This window comes from Lactuca virosa, chromosome 2 (assembly GCF_052849685.1).
Source record: "Lactuca virosa cultivar CGN04683 chromosome 2, Lactuca_virosa_CGN04683_v6, whole genome shotgun sequence".
In the NCBI taxonomy this organism is placed as follows: Eukaryota; Viridiplantae; Streptophyta; class Magnoliopsida; order Asterales; family Asteraceae; genus Lactuca; species Lactuca virosa.
The window spans coordinates 303,691,918-303,707,551 of record NC_136427.1 but is presented as its reverse complement, the minus strand read 5'-3'; the positions used below and the strand labels follow the sequence as shown (position 1 = coordinate 303,707,551).

At 37.3% G+C, this 15,634-nt stretch overlaps 1 protein-coding gene across 1 annotated transcript; it reads right to left on the bottom strand.

Moving 5' to 3' along the window:
* Positions 1-1,067: 1,067 nt before the first annotated feature.
* Positions 1,068-3,404, bottom strand: LOC145161578 (putative fructokinase-7). The gene is made up of 7 exons (XM_079081128.1): positions 3,182-3,404; positions 2,725-2,903; positions 2,420-2,632; positions 2,095-2,292; positions 1,848-1,988; positions 1,640-1,756; positions 1,068-1,403 (listed from the first exon to the last, which is right to left on the bottom strand). Exons 1-7 carry the CDS (start codon positions 3,207-3,209, stop codon positions 1,272-1,274), a joined length of 1,008 nt encoding a protein of 335 aa, XP_078937254.1. The 5' UTR covers positions 3,210-3,404; the 3' UTR covers positions 1,068-1,271.
* Between the last annotated feature and the right edge of the window lie 12,230 nt (positions 3,405-15,634).

The window sequence follows — 15,634 nt, the reverse complement described above, 5'->3', positions numbered from 1 at the left end:
CAATTATTCATGTTATTACCAACACGGACCAAACTTTTCAAGACCAAAGTCTTAAACAGTTGGATTGTTGTCTTTGGGTCAGACCCGTATACACTATACACCTTCAATTGTGGGGCCTGACTTTTCAAGACCAAAGTCTTGAACAGTTGGATTGTTGTCTTTGGGCCAGACCCGTATACACTATACACCTTCAATTGTGGGGCCTGACAGCCTCAAGGCTCAAGCCCTAAATGGATGATCATTGCTTTTCCTCTCTATCTTAGATAGAGGTGCACATTTGCCAATTAAAAAAATGATTTTTTTTTTGTTTAAATTAGTTCGGTTTTGTTATCGGTTTGGATTAAAACATAACCAATATTGATTGGTTTCTTGGACTTTAAATGCTTGACCGGTTTTGATTATTGAAAACTGTGTTTGAAATAGTGGGTTTTGGTTAAAAGACTTGTTTTTTACTAAAATTTTATTCCAAATAATTACCATCGTAAGACTATGAAGACATGATTTACGAAGGTCGAAGGGGCTACCCTCCACACTTTGATGTTTCTCTACGGCGATTTAGTAATGGTTTAGGAGCTATATGTTGCATTGGTGTGATGAAACATTGACGAGGCTATTTTAAATCGTTCTTTTGTTGTTGGTGGTGATGAATCAGTGAGGGGAGATAAAAAAGTGAGTGTCGGTGACTCCAATAATGGCTGCAATAGTAGGAATACCTTCGAGATTGATCTTGAAGGATTTGGATTATTTTTGGTGTTAAATGGAAAGATACACACATTTGAATGGATGATCGAATTCATAGGGTGGCCGGTTACATTGGTTGTGTTTTGAGAAAATCAACAGCTCCTGGTGTATGCATAAAATTAGATGTTGGTACAATTGTAAACGGTCACGAAAAAACCGTGGTCTTCCAAAATCCTTACAACCACTACAAAACCGCCAATTCGATTAAGTTGAGCAGGTTATAAAAAAACCGGTTTTGGTTTTTTCTATCAGTCAGAAAAAAAAGGTTTGATTTGTTCATCTCTAATCTAAGGGGTGGTGTGGTGTATAGTGCAAGGTATCAACAATTAATATAATGAAATATTTATTCCAAGTATTTTAACCAATAATCCATGGTGTAGACTATAAGGAGGACTATTACAAGCATTATTGTTACATTTCAGCTATTTGTTAAACCCTAAACAATAAATCCTAAAGTTAGACAATTACATCACAACCGTGGGATTTACCTAAACATCCATAGCGACAATACATGTACATTATAGCTATATTCAGCCTTTTTGTTTCAGAAATCGGTAGACTTCCTCTTTTGTTGGCATAGCTGGTATCGCACCTTTCTTAGTCACAACCAGTGCTCCGCATGCATTTGCAAAAAGAAGAGCTTCTCTTAGTTGTGTCTCATCCTACAAACACAACAATGGGTTACAAAACATAAGCATAATCTGACCAATATGCGTTTGTTACAGATTGGACAAAATGATGATGAGAATGACATTTACATCTTTTTGCACATACGAGAGAGAGATATCGAGAGCGAATCTCTATACCACCTATTTTGATGGGACCAAAAATTTCAATTTTTATCTCATTGACATTAGTCTTAGTCCAATGAATGCCAAACGGATATCAGATGTTATACATTGTAAAGATCTCTATTTGAAGCCAATATGCTCAGAATCCCACCAACAAAAGCATCTCCAGCACCCGTTGTATCAATAGGCTTCACCTTCACTCCAGGTACTCTACCCTTAAATTGCTGCGAAACATAACAACACATGTTAGAATATCTATATAATGTAAGAATAAATCTTGTCCCATTAAGCCCATTAAGTGAAAAAGAAAAGTACCTTAGTGTAATATCTACAACCTTGTGCTCCTTCACTAACAAGGAAAAGTTTAAGATTTGGATGAAAAAGCTTCTTCAACACCACATCATCGTCGTAAGGATCATCACCCCCGGTCAAGAACGTAATTTCATCCTCGCTTACCTGCCAAGTCATCATCGAATACATGGATCACATCTATGATATATATATATATATATATATATATATATATATATATATATATATATATGACCATAAGTATTTATACCTTAATGACATCAGCTTGGTCCCATATGCTCATTATGCCCTCTCGAGCCGCATCCGGTGATGGCCATAATGGTAATCTCAAATTCACATCATAAGAAAGGATGCTTCCGGATTTCTTGGCTATGGCCATTGCAGCTACATGTGTTGATTTACATGGCTCCTCTATCAAACTAATCGATCCAAAGTGAAATATTCTTGCCTAAATCAATTACAAATAAACCAAAAGTCATATTCTTGCTAGTTGCTACCCAAAAATAGCAACATCCTTTCAAAATTTTAAGTATTATAGCATTTATTAAAAAGAAAATGATAATAAAGAAGAGAACCTGTTTAATAAGATCCACATCAAGTTCGGATTCATGAAGTAACATATCTGCACTAGGATTACGAAAAAATAAAAACTCCCGCTCACCATCGGATTTGAGACTGACAAAAGCTAAAGCTGTTCTGGCCTTGTGATCAAATCGCATGCCGGAGTTGTTTACGTTGTTTTTCTTCAAAATGTTAGCCAACATGTACCCGAATTCATCATCGCCAACCTAAAAACGAATCCCAGATACAAATCCGGCTGATACTCATGGTTCGTAGTAATAAAAGTTAGAATTTGATCGGATATTTTCCTGCAGCTTACCTTGCCAATAAACGCCGATGAACCTCCGAGTCTTGATATACCGACGGCAACATTAGCCGGAGCACCACCGGGAGCTTTCTCAAACGCAGGTGCTTCTGCAAGTGAGACTCCAGAAACAGAAGGTACAAAATCGATCAACATTTCGCCGAAGCATACAACAAGTGATCTCATCGCCTCGCCTGAATCAAGAAGCCAAATACAATTACCCAAATGATTCCTAATCTGCTCATTTATGGAAAACTTCCCAATTTATGACGACTATGGAAACCCTAAACAGCTCTATATTTAGCCCATGGTTAAGCAAGAAAAGATCGAGAATATTCAAGATGATTCAAGAACCAGAATTTCAAAGAAAACATCCCCCATCGTTTTACACAGACTCGCGAAACAACATCATAAGCATTATTATTTAATAATCAACTTCAAGGGTGTAAAGGAAAGAAAAGAGTGGAAGAACCTGAAGTTGGGCTTTCCAATTCCGCCATGTGGGTATGAACTATACAACGAAAAGTCACTACTGAGGAGTTATACAAGTAGGAATCAAGAAATACAGAGGGGGAAACAAGTAACTCGAAGCTTTGTTTCAAAAGGGTACCAAGAATTGCAAGTATGGAAGCTTGGGGAAGAGAGTGCGAGAAGAAGAAAAATGAGGATAAAATTGCTGGCTTTCAATCGTCAATATATCTATCTTCTCTTCTAACCTAATAAATCAAACTATTTGCTGCCACATGTCACTTAAAGACTGTTGCCATGTGTCTTGTGTTTTCAACTTTTTTTATAATGACAGATATTTTTAGACAAAAGTGCAAAAATAGTCTCTACGGTATGCATTTTTTCGAGGTTTAGTCCAAACCTCGAGTTTTTTGGCTTCATGGTCCTTTTGAGCTAGTTTCATTGTGGATTTGGTCCATCGGTAAACTGAAATGACTGTAATACCCTTTGTAACGTCTCGAAAATAGTAATAAAAATTTTCATTTAGAAGTCAATCAAGTCATTCATTAATTGTTTAAACCCACATCAAATCATAGTATTAAAACATCATAGTACAAATTATTTCAAATGCGGAAACCATGAGGGACGGATGATGTGTCATCACGTCGGGCCCTTCCCTTTCCAATCGGAAGTACCTGAAACCATAAATGCAAATTGTAAGCATAAAGTTTAGTGAGTTCCCCAAAATACCACATACACAAACATACAAGTGCCATGGGCTACCCCCATGGTCTTTCCTTGCAATGCCGAGGGCCAAATCTCGGTCTTACATGCGAGTGCCATAGGCTATTCCCATGGTCTTTCCTTGCATTGTCGATGGCCAAATCCCGGCCTTATATACAAGTGTCAGGGGCCAGATCCTCGTCTTTCATACAATTTCCAGGGGCCAAATCCTCGTCTTTCATGCAATAAAGACAACTAGCATTCCACATAACAAGCAATGGGTCGGCATTGCTGCCTTCGACCCATGGATCTAGTGAGGAAACTCACCTCAACTGATGAATACCCAGACAAATGTTCGGGTTGTTGGACTGGAAAAATCTTTGTGCTAACTAAACAAACAAAGTCCCAATTAATAATTGGGACATAACCCATAACTAAAAATCTACATTACTTGCCTAGTGTCCAAAGTAAAAAGGGCCAATTAATCTTTTTCTTTTAAGCCCAATAAAATATCCTAGGCCCAACCCAAAGGTCATCCAAAGTCCAAAATGGGCCCAAAATCAGAAGTGACCCATTACCATGAAAATCAATGGTCGAAGCCTAACAAGCAAAGCCCAACGATAAAGGCCCAAAGTCACCAAATCTGGACTGGGTCGTACGCCCGGCGTACCAACCGGTACGCGCAATCTACTCGACCGAAGCGGGAAAGGATCGCGCCTGAGGTGCAGTACGCGCGACGTACTGGAAATTACGCCCAATGTATGCACCCCTAAGGCAAAACTCATGCTAAGGTCTTAATACCTTAAGACTGTACGACCAAAATTCAGATCTGAGCTTAATAAGACCCTTAAGGCCATAAAGTTGCAAACTTTATGCCTTTGCATGGCTACAAGAAGCCCAACTCTAAAAACCTAGCTTACTCAAACCTTTTCTACACCATAACTCTTGCATGGGGACAAATCAAGATCCAAGCTTGCATTTTTATGACTTAAAATGCCTTAAAACGTCTGAAAGGACACGTTAAAGGCTTTTGAGTACCTTTTACTCACCAAGCTCTTGGTTTTGGGACAAAAGGATGAAAATCAAGGATTAACTAAGATCTAAAGAAACATAAGACAAGTTTGGAGCTTTATACCTCTAAATGGTGCACAATGAAAAGAAGATGTTGGATCCAAAGTCTTGAGAGCAAAGCCTACTCCTTGAAGGTCCTTCTTCACAAACAAGGAAGCACACAACTCACTCCAAAAGCTCAAAATGCTCAAAATATACTAGGGTTTGTAAGGAGGGTCGATCTTGGGATGGAGGCTGATAAAGGGAAAGTTTTTGGGGCTATAATGGTGCTTAAATAGTGCACAAACCCTAAATATCAGGGGTTTGGTCAGAACCACGTACGCCCGACGTACCAGAGTACACAGCGTACTGACGCGGCCACAGTACGCCCAGCGTACCAACGTGTACGCCCAACGTACTCGAGCAGCACCTAAAAGTCACGGATTTTGACATTGGGGACCCTTTTTGCAACAATTCATAACTCAATGGTCCAAAAGCAAACCTGGAAAACAGATGTTACACCATTGGGCTATTTGTTTTCTATTTTTTCTTTCACTTTTTTTAAATCTAATACTTATTTCTTTATTTTAATAATTATTTTAATAATTAAAAAAATATGGGCCCACCCCCTATCTCTCTCCCTCCCCCCCCCCCCTAAAACACATCTCGACCACCATTGAAGCTACCACCAAACACTAGTACACTTTCATATCCTTTTCCTTTAATATGAGACGAATCGAAAATAAAACACAACATGAGGTATCAATTCAAGTCCTATATATACATAAGAATATAGAAATCCATTTGGTATCAACATATCAAAGCATCGAACCCCCTCTCTATTAGAACCGAAAGTTGCCTTCTGCTCCCACAGATCCACTGCGATCAACTTCGTAAGCAACCCTAAATCAGATTTGAGTAAAAAGCTTCACAAATTGATTATAGAACATGAGGTAAAATGTACTCATGATACAGTTAAAGTCGAAAGATATTTTGAAAATAAAGAGAATGAAGAGATCCAGGTAGCGGCGGCGGCGGTGGCTGAGGAGGAGTAGTTGTACTGTGAGGCGTTGTTGTTCCTTTTACATTCCTCCATTGATTCTTTAGTGCCTAATCAAACATCATCCATGGTGGATCGATCCAGTTAGAGAGGAAACATATGAATGGTTTCCGATGTCACCGAAGACAACCTACCACCCCTACATCCCGTCGACAGAAGATGAATAAGCCTTCGCATGTCATCGTCCTCCTGTTGTCGAGCTGATTTCATCTCCACCTCTGGTACTAATCAATTTAAACTTCTGATTTCTGGTTTATATATGTGGTTAATAATCAGTTTAGGCTTCTGATTTCTAGTTGTTGTGGTTAGATAACTTTTGATTTCATCTCTGTTTTTTCTTTATCAGTTAGACATGGTTTAGTGAAGGATGTTGATGTAGGAATATGGGTTTTGCAGAGGTTACATGAATTTTGTGATGGAGTTGAAGGGCGACTAACGGTCTTCTGATAGAGGGTAGTGACTGTGATTGGTGGCGGTGACAGGGTGGGGGTAAGTTAAAAGGAATGACAATAGAGGTAGGAGATACTTATTTTATTGTTGAACAATGGAAATAAAGGGGTGCTGGTTCTTTAGGGTTGCTGACGGGAAGGGAGCAGATAACAACTTCGATTCTAATAGAGAAGGGGGTTCGATATTTTTGGAGGTGAAGGAAAGACAAATATGGGTGTGTGTGTGTGTGTGTGTGTTTGAGAGAGAGAGAGAGAGAAAGACTAGGAGGTGGGGCACTCTTATTTTTTAATTGTTTAAATAAATAAGTAAGTATTAGATTTAAAAAAATAAAAGAAAATTAGAAAACAGATAGCCCAAGGGTATTACAGTCATTTCAACTTACTAAGAGACTAGAAGGTGGGGCACTCTTATTTCAGCCGTTTTTCACCGTCATCAATTGGGTGTATCTGTCTCTAGCGCTTGGATGGACTTCTATGAGGTTTGTTAAGATTATGGTAGTTAAGGTTAAAGGAATGTCATTTTTTCCGCAAAAAATGTTTCAGATGCACGTCATTTATCAATTTCTCTTTCTCTACACACAAGTAGCCAATACAATTCTTGCTAAAATCGTTATGATTTATTTCTTTTTGTAGATATCTGATGGTATCTTTCGATGTTATGTTGTGATCGTGGTTTTTGTGATTGTTGCTCATTCATCATCAAGTTCTAGAAGATTGTCTCAAATCTTGGTTTTCGTTTACTTTTTAGTAAATTTATAAAACATTGTATATATTCTTGCTGGAAAATTTGGGTGTGAATTAACCTAAATATTGTGACTTGAATGTATCCTACTCATTTTGTAAAAAAGCTTAATTTTCATATTAGTTTACTAATTGCAACAAGTAGTTTCATGTGTTTAAAATCTTAGGCTACATTCATCTTTTAGCATCTTTTCAACTCTTCATTCTCCTTAGTTGCGTTTTCTTAATGATGAAGGTGTTCACAATGAACTCTGGCAAGAATTTTTGTAGATACACTCACCTAGGAGACCTGATGTCTAGTTCTCTAAGCTTTTGTTTCTTTCTAACTTAGTGGTTTAAACAATCATATGTTAGTAAATTTCTTTTAGAAAAAATAGCATTTGCATTCTGATATATTTGGTTTAATACTTTCACATGTAAATACTTTTGAAAGAAAAATCATGAGCAAGAAATTAATAAAATTATAATTTATATCTATTGCAAGTACTTATAACTTGTTCTCCAATCTGTATGTAAAACAAAACATAATTCACAACAAATCAATAAAAGTGATTTCTGTCGTTTATTTTTTATATACATTCTAAACTCTTCGACAAATCCATAAAAGCAAATATTGGTCGAGTATATTTATGTAACATCCCAAAAATCCGAGTAAATGTTTCATTTTCAAAACAATCCAAGATAATAATTGTATACAAAACATTGTTTCAAAAGTACTAATCCATAATCAGACTATCCCAATAATCCAATAACATAAAATCCAAAGGAATGTGCACGATCACGCATTTGCTTTCCCCTGATCCTCTGAAGTACCTGAAATAACAACTAAAACTGTAAGCTAAAGCTTAGTGAGTTCCCCCAAAGTACCACCAGACAGCATAACAAACGACAACATGCATACATGAGCCTTCAGCCTAACTGGACCACCACACCGGGGCTACAGTCTATCTGGACCGCTCTCCGGGCCTTCGGCCTGACTGGACCGCCACGCATGCCTTCAGTCTATCTGGGCCACCCTGGGTATCTTGGCCTTCAGCACCAGCTGCTCCTCCTCAACCCAACAAACCATAACATCTCAGCATATACAAATAACCATCAATAACCAATAACTCAGGTAATCATACAGATCCATCCATCTAACGCATACTCAGTGAACACATGTAATCATATAGATATACCAACCAAACACATACTCAACACACCATCAAACCAATATACCAGGATCCATGATCCAGTGGGCCGGATTTGGTGCCTTCGACCCACAAGTACAATGAGGGAAAACTCACCTCTCAGTCCGAAATGATCGATGAACATAACACAGCTTCGAATATCAGCTCTACCGATCACCTATCCAACAAATATTGACCAATTATCAATTACAACTCAAAATACCCTTAGGACAACTTGGTCAAAACTGGTCAAATGTCAAAGTCACAAGTCAACCTATAGCTGACCGACACGTCGCCACGCCGTGGTGGTCCAAACCACGCTGTGGTCACGGTTCCCTGAACATCTTAACGGGATAAGTCAATTTCTTCGATCTCAGAGGCTCCAAAGCCCAAATCTGGTCTATTATGAGGTCTAGATAGATAAAGTTCCAACTTCATCCCTTAAGTCCGTCCAATGAGTAAGGATCTCAAATTATAAGTTCAAAAAGAGCAAAAACTCAACATGGCTTAACATTAAGCTCATAATCCCTAAAGTCCTTTCGTCGAGAACTCAGTTTTGATCCCAAATGACATTCTAAGTCATAAAATTTCTAACTTTATGACTTTGCATGACTATAAAGTGTCCAAATCATAAACGATAACATTTCACAATACTACAAGTCACCAAATGCATGCATGGAGGAAAGGAAAGGGTTAAGATTCTATTTTATAACTCTAAACACCCCAAAACGTCCAAAAAGGCAACTCATGTAGTCTTGAGTAGTCCATACTCATATAAACCAAAAATATGGGACTAAAAGCACATAACTTCTAACTTTAGCAAGATCTAGAAAGATAATCATCAAGTTCAGAACTTTATACCTCATGGGGGTTACTCAAGAGGTGTACAACTCAGATCTACAAAGCTTGGAGCTCTTTTCTTGCTTTCCAATGGCTTCCTTCCCTCTACAATGGACACCAATCACCAAAATGAGCTTAAAACACCACCAATGGAGATTAGGGTTTGAAAGGAACGGAGTGGGCAATGGAGGCTGATGGGGGTAAAAGGTGTTGGGGGTTAATGATGCTTAAATAGGGTGTAAACCCTAAAAATTAGGGTTTTTCTCCAACAACGACTACCATGTCATGGCACCTATTGCCACGTCGTGGTGGTCCATCAAAAACCCGCAGCCCAAAAAGAATTGCCACGATGTGGTGGAACTCCACCACGTCGTGGCCACCCAGAAAGCATTAAACATTTTTCAATTTAGATTCATACCTGGAACGGGTGTTACAATTCTCGCTCACTTGAATTAGACTCCGTCCTTGAAGTCCTTAACTGCGAATAATTCTGGGTAATGCTCTCGTATCTCTTCCTCAGGTTCCCATGTCCACTCGGAATCCTTCCGATGCTGCCACTGGACCTTGACCAAAGATACCACCTTGTTGCGCAAGGCCTTTGTCTTTCTATCCAAAATCATCATTGGCCTCTCAACATAGTTCAGGAGATCATCAAGCTAAATATCAACCAAAGGAACAACCGCTGAATCATCAGCCACATATTTTTGAAGCTGCAAAACATGGAATGTGATGTGAATCTGACTGAGCTCTTTAGGCAAATCCAACTTGTAAGCTACCTTGCCAACCTTGGGAATCAACCGAAATGGACCAGTATACCTGGGCCCCAACTTTCCCCTCTTACTGAAGCGTATTACACCCTTCCAGGGTGATACCTTCAGCAAAACCATGTCACCGACCTGAAACTCCAACTCAGATCGACGCTTGTCAGCATAACTCTTCTGCCGACTCTAAGTTGTCTGCAATATTTGTCTAATTTGATGAATAAGCTCTGTCGTCTGAAGGAATACCTCAGTCCTTCCCATGATTCTATGTCCAATCTCTCCCCAGCATACTAGGGTACGACACTTCCTCCCATAGAGAAGCTCGAAAGGCGGCGTATCGATACTGGAGTGATAGCTGTTGTTGTAAGAAAACTCGGATAGGAGAAGGTATGAGTCCCAACTCCTACCGAAGTGTAGGACATAGGCTCTGAACATGTCCTCAAATGTTTGAATGGTCTGCTCACCGTGACTGTCGGTCTGCAGATGATAAACAGTGCTAAGATGCAACCTCGTACCCAGTTCCTCATGGAACTTCTGCCAAAAACGAGATGTGAACCGAACATCTCGATCAGATACAATGGAGACTGGAATACCATGCCGAGCAACAATATCATATAATAATCATATATATAGCAGAAATTAAAAAGAAAATAAAAGATTGATGTTCAACAAAGCGATACAAAAATGGATTACATTTGCAATTATGAATGTTGTCAAAACAACAATATCCCACATAATTAACTTTCTTTGATCTCTATGATGGTCCCCTATATGAAAATCTCATAATTACAATTACGAAAAAGAGCTGAAGATAAGATCTTTTGTTCAGTTACAAAACAATTGGTAACCAGTTAATTGATATACTTCCGCTTTCCCACCCTCCCAAGTTGTAGAATTGTTTGTTTTCCTTTTTTTTAAACACATAAATTTGGCTCAATACTTATTTAATATTAAATTAATAATGATAGAAATTCTTGACTATGCTCTGGATTTTAAGTCCAGATTTTCCCCTATTTCTGAAAAAATCTTATTAAGGCATCATACTTTAAAAAATATATCCAATTATGGCGGTTTATTTGGAAGAATATTGATCTAGCTGGATAGTGTTTTCAAAGTACGTTGCTATTTATTATTAAGGAAACGAGGTTTTCTTTGTATTTGAATGAGATTGCTATAGTTTATTAATTTTTCAAGTACAGTTTTCTAATAAGGAAAAATGAAAGAATATCATATAATAAACAAATAAAAGAAACTATTTTTCTATTTCTTTCATGTGACCCTACTGGCCATGCTCCGCACGGGTTAGGAGGAATTTGGTGTTTTTTTTTTGCAGTTTCATTGTTTTTTCTGTGTTTTTTTGTTTTTTTTTGTTTTTTTTTATTTTTTTAGATTTTCATTATATACTTGTGTTTTTAAATCCACACTACAAACACAAATAAATAGAACAAATTCAATCAAAATGTTTAGTGTATTGATTCTAATCACTAAAAACCATATAAAAAAGATAACAATGTGAAGATTTAGAAAACTAATTGCCCATGTTTGATGTTACCAAAATCATATAAATAGAAATATGTTGCTATTACCTTCCAATTCTCTTTCTTTATGTAGTTTGTAACCTTGAAGTCCTTTTTATAATCCTTTTGAACCTACAATTCAGAAACAATGATGATAAGGAAGAAGATAAGTTATAAAAGAAAACTATTTAGAGTGAAATCACACCAAGGGAATTTTAAAAATTTTACAAACACTCAAATACTTATCAACACAAATGCCCACTGATTAACCTGGAAATAGTTGGAAGGAATTTTTTTCCTATATCATCGTCCGGAGCCTATTATCCAAAATGTATAAAAATCAAATTAATTATAACTTCATAAAAACGGTTAAAAGGTAATTCGATAGAGAGATATATATTACCTGTGGATCTTGGATAGCAAGTAGTGATCGTGTAACATCCCGATGATGAGATGCTTCTAATTTTAACCCTATAATTTAACTATGTTGCATTTTGGTCCCTAAGTTCAAGGATGTTAGGGTCGAAATGTTGTAATAGTCGAAGTTTGTATTTAGGGTCTTCGAACATTTATATAATGTATTTTACTAGGACATAATATTTTAAGCTTCATGTTTAGTCCTTAGTATATTTTTTGTACGCTTTTCTCTTCTATAAATAGGAGTGGTTACTAGTGTCTTAGTAACGAAGTCTTTACAGAATATTCATTGTACTCTGTAAAATTTGCAAAAGCGTAATAGAGCCAAACAGATCATATTTACATCGGTGTTCAAATCTTTCAATTCTACTTTGAATTTACTCTCTAATTCGTTCAATACTTGATTCATTGTCTCATCAATTGGTATCAGAGCAGGAATCATATCTCTGATCTGATTTTCACTTTGTTCAAAAGGTTTTTGAGTCAACTTTTTGATTCAAAAGTTTCCGCACTTTTTGAAAGTGAAAAATTGTTTAGATCTAAGTATGTGATTCGATTCTGCACTTAATTAATTGAATCGAGTATTCTAAGAGTGATTGTGATTTGAATCATACAGTTTGTTGTCAAATTCTCAAAGTTTCTTCAAAAATTCTCAAGGATCTATTCCGTACAACAATGACGTCATTCAATCTGAATTCCATGACTTCATTTTCTCATCTTCTAGGATCATCCACCAAAATTCCTATGCTCATCCCTGAGTATTACGATCAGTGGGCTGATCGTATGCAGGATTATCTCAATGGATTGGATGAAGAACTGTGGAATTGCATTTCTAGCAATCTCAATCCACCATCGAATGTTCAACCAATTGGTTCTTCCTCTGGAAACTCTGAAGTTGAAAATCAATCTGATCGTCTGAAAAAGCTAGAGAAAAGGTGTGTAAGAGAGCTAAGAGGAGCTTTGCCTCCAGTTGTTTACAACTACGTGAGGAGTTGTACAACTGCAAAGGAAATCTGGAACAATCTCAAGGAAAAATTTCAGGGAAGTGAGAAGACGAAAGTTAATTCTGTGAAGCAATGTTTAGTGGAGCTGAAGAACTTCAGACAGAAAGATGGTGAAACAATTGAAGTTTATTACGATCGTCTTAATGAATTGATATATCGATGCAATCGATATGGTATCACTAGATCAACCATGGAATTCAATCTGATATTTGTTATGGGACTTCGAAAGGAATGGCGTAGTGTGAGCATGATGGTGAAGAATCAACAGAGCTTTGATACGTCAACATTGAATGACTTGTACAACCAACTTAAGACTCATGAAAACGAAGTCTTTACAGAATATTCATTGTACTCTGTAAAATTTGCAAAAGCGTAATAGAGCCAAACAGATCATATTTACATCGGTGTTCAAATCTTTCAATTCTACTTTGAATTTACTCTCTAATTCGTTCAATACTTGATTCATTGTCTCATCAATGGAAGAGTACAAAAAGGGCCCTAGTGGCATTTTCATAAAATTGGCCTTGGGGGAGTACGCCATGCATACTAGGGCGCGCCCTAATACACTGGGCGTACATATCGTACGTTGGGCGTACTTTCCATATATGGAAACCCTAATCTTTTGGGGTGTAGCTCATATTTAAACCTCATTATAGCCTCTTTTCCCATCATTTCATTAGCCCCCATCCTCTTAGAATGTTTTGCAACCCTAATTCACCTTGTGAAGCCATTCCAAGCTTAAGAGCGAGTGTGTTTTTTGCTTTGAAGAAGAGGGAAGGAAGTAGAGCTCATCTTGGAGGAGTAAAGCACTTTGGATTTGGATTTCTACCTCATTTGAAACCTTTTGAAGGTATAACGCTTGCAACTTTACCTCTCTATCGTATAGATCTAGAAATGGGTGTTTTAATGATGTTTTTTGGTCCCAAAATGTTAGATCTTGAGCTTGGCTTGTTCTTGATTCATTCAGTTGTATTTCAGACCTTAGTAGAAGTCTTAAGTGATAAAAATGGAGTCCGAATGGTTGGTTTTGTCCCATGCATGTTATGGAGAGTATTAATGAAACATCCCAAAAATACAATCCAAAAATTTCGTTTTAAAACTTATAATAAAACCATAAATCATCCATCATCATAAAGAAAATCAAGAATCATGTATCTCAAAACATCATGTCAAATACTGTATCAAAATCATATGAGAAAAATATTAGAGTCTAAACATCCCATGCTAAAACTGTGGTGTGTGCCATGCAATCATCCTGAGCCCTTCCCCTTGCTAGTGGAAGTACCTGAAACCAAAAACTGAAAACTATAATCACGAAGCTTAGTGAGTCTCCCCAAACTACCACATACCATACACATAACATGCAACTAATGTTGGGTTTTGAGCAAACTAACACTCCTAAGGTGTTCATGCAACCCTAGAAACCTTGGATCTATGTTTGTCTAAAATACATGCAAAATAATTTTCCAAGGTTCATAACCTATCTAGCATACATGGGGTACTTTTAAACATAAAAGATACTAGAAGAATTACATACCTTTGTTAGTGAGTTGATTCCTTGGGAGTTTGAGAGCCAAGCACCAATAATGTGAATGCCTCAAATGGAAATCACAAATCACCACAAACTTGGAAAACTTATGAGAGAGCACTCTAATACTCTAGAAATCAGCCACACCTTATGCACACACATAGTGTCTTCTCAAGCACCATAAGCCTCTTTATATAGTGTAGATGATTAGGGTTATGAACCATGCAAACCCTAATAACCCATGTCTTTTCCTATTCCAAGGATCCATGGGTTAAAAGCTCCATGGATCATCCATGGACTCCCATTCAAGCTTAGCCCATTTCCTTATGAGTGTTAGCCCACACTATATAAGTACAATAGCCCATTATTTAATTAGTCACCTTATGATCACTAAATTAATTCATAATTAATTTAAGATCAATACTAATTAAATAATACAATTTCATATTAATATATTATAACTTATAATATATTAGTAGGCCGCAAATATACTCTTCTCATAATGTTATCCATATAAATAGTTCGGGTGAAGTGCAACCCAAATGGACCATGCCGGGTCGGGTCAAGTATATACCAAATAAGTTATGGACTTAGACACCTTATCCAACAGTCTCCCACTTGGATAAGTCTGATAACTGTATTTGCCTATATAGCTTCAGGAACCAACCGGCAATCGTAGCTCTCGAAAACTCTGTTGAACTATGAAGCGCCATTTTAGATAAGTGATCACATAATCCTCTGCTCTCATGATATCAGCCGGACAAATACATGGAACAATGTCTTACTTATTGTCCAGCAATTTATTTCCCGATTTCCGATTTGTTTGACAAAGAACTTAATCGAACACATCAATTTAGTTCTGACCGGGCCCGGTACATAGGTCAAAACAAAATCATCGAGGGACCCAGATATCGCTTCTATTTCTAGAAGGAACATATAAACTTCGACTCATATGCTTGTTCTACTACTTATTGAATTGCACACAAAGGCACGTTTTTTAACATCAAGTTACTGATGCGTTTACGTGCAATCAATGCACAACCAACTCATAGGTAACAACTCACATCTCTAGGTTTGAAGACTTATATGATATTACCGTCTCACGATCACTCGAGATAAATTCCATGAAGTGATACAAGTGAGCATGGGTTTATTCCAATACTCATAACTTATGAGTACTCATGAATGTTGTAGCAACCATTGCTATGGCTAAACACCT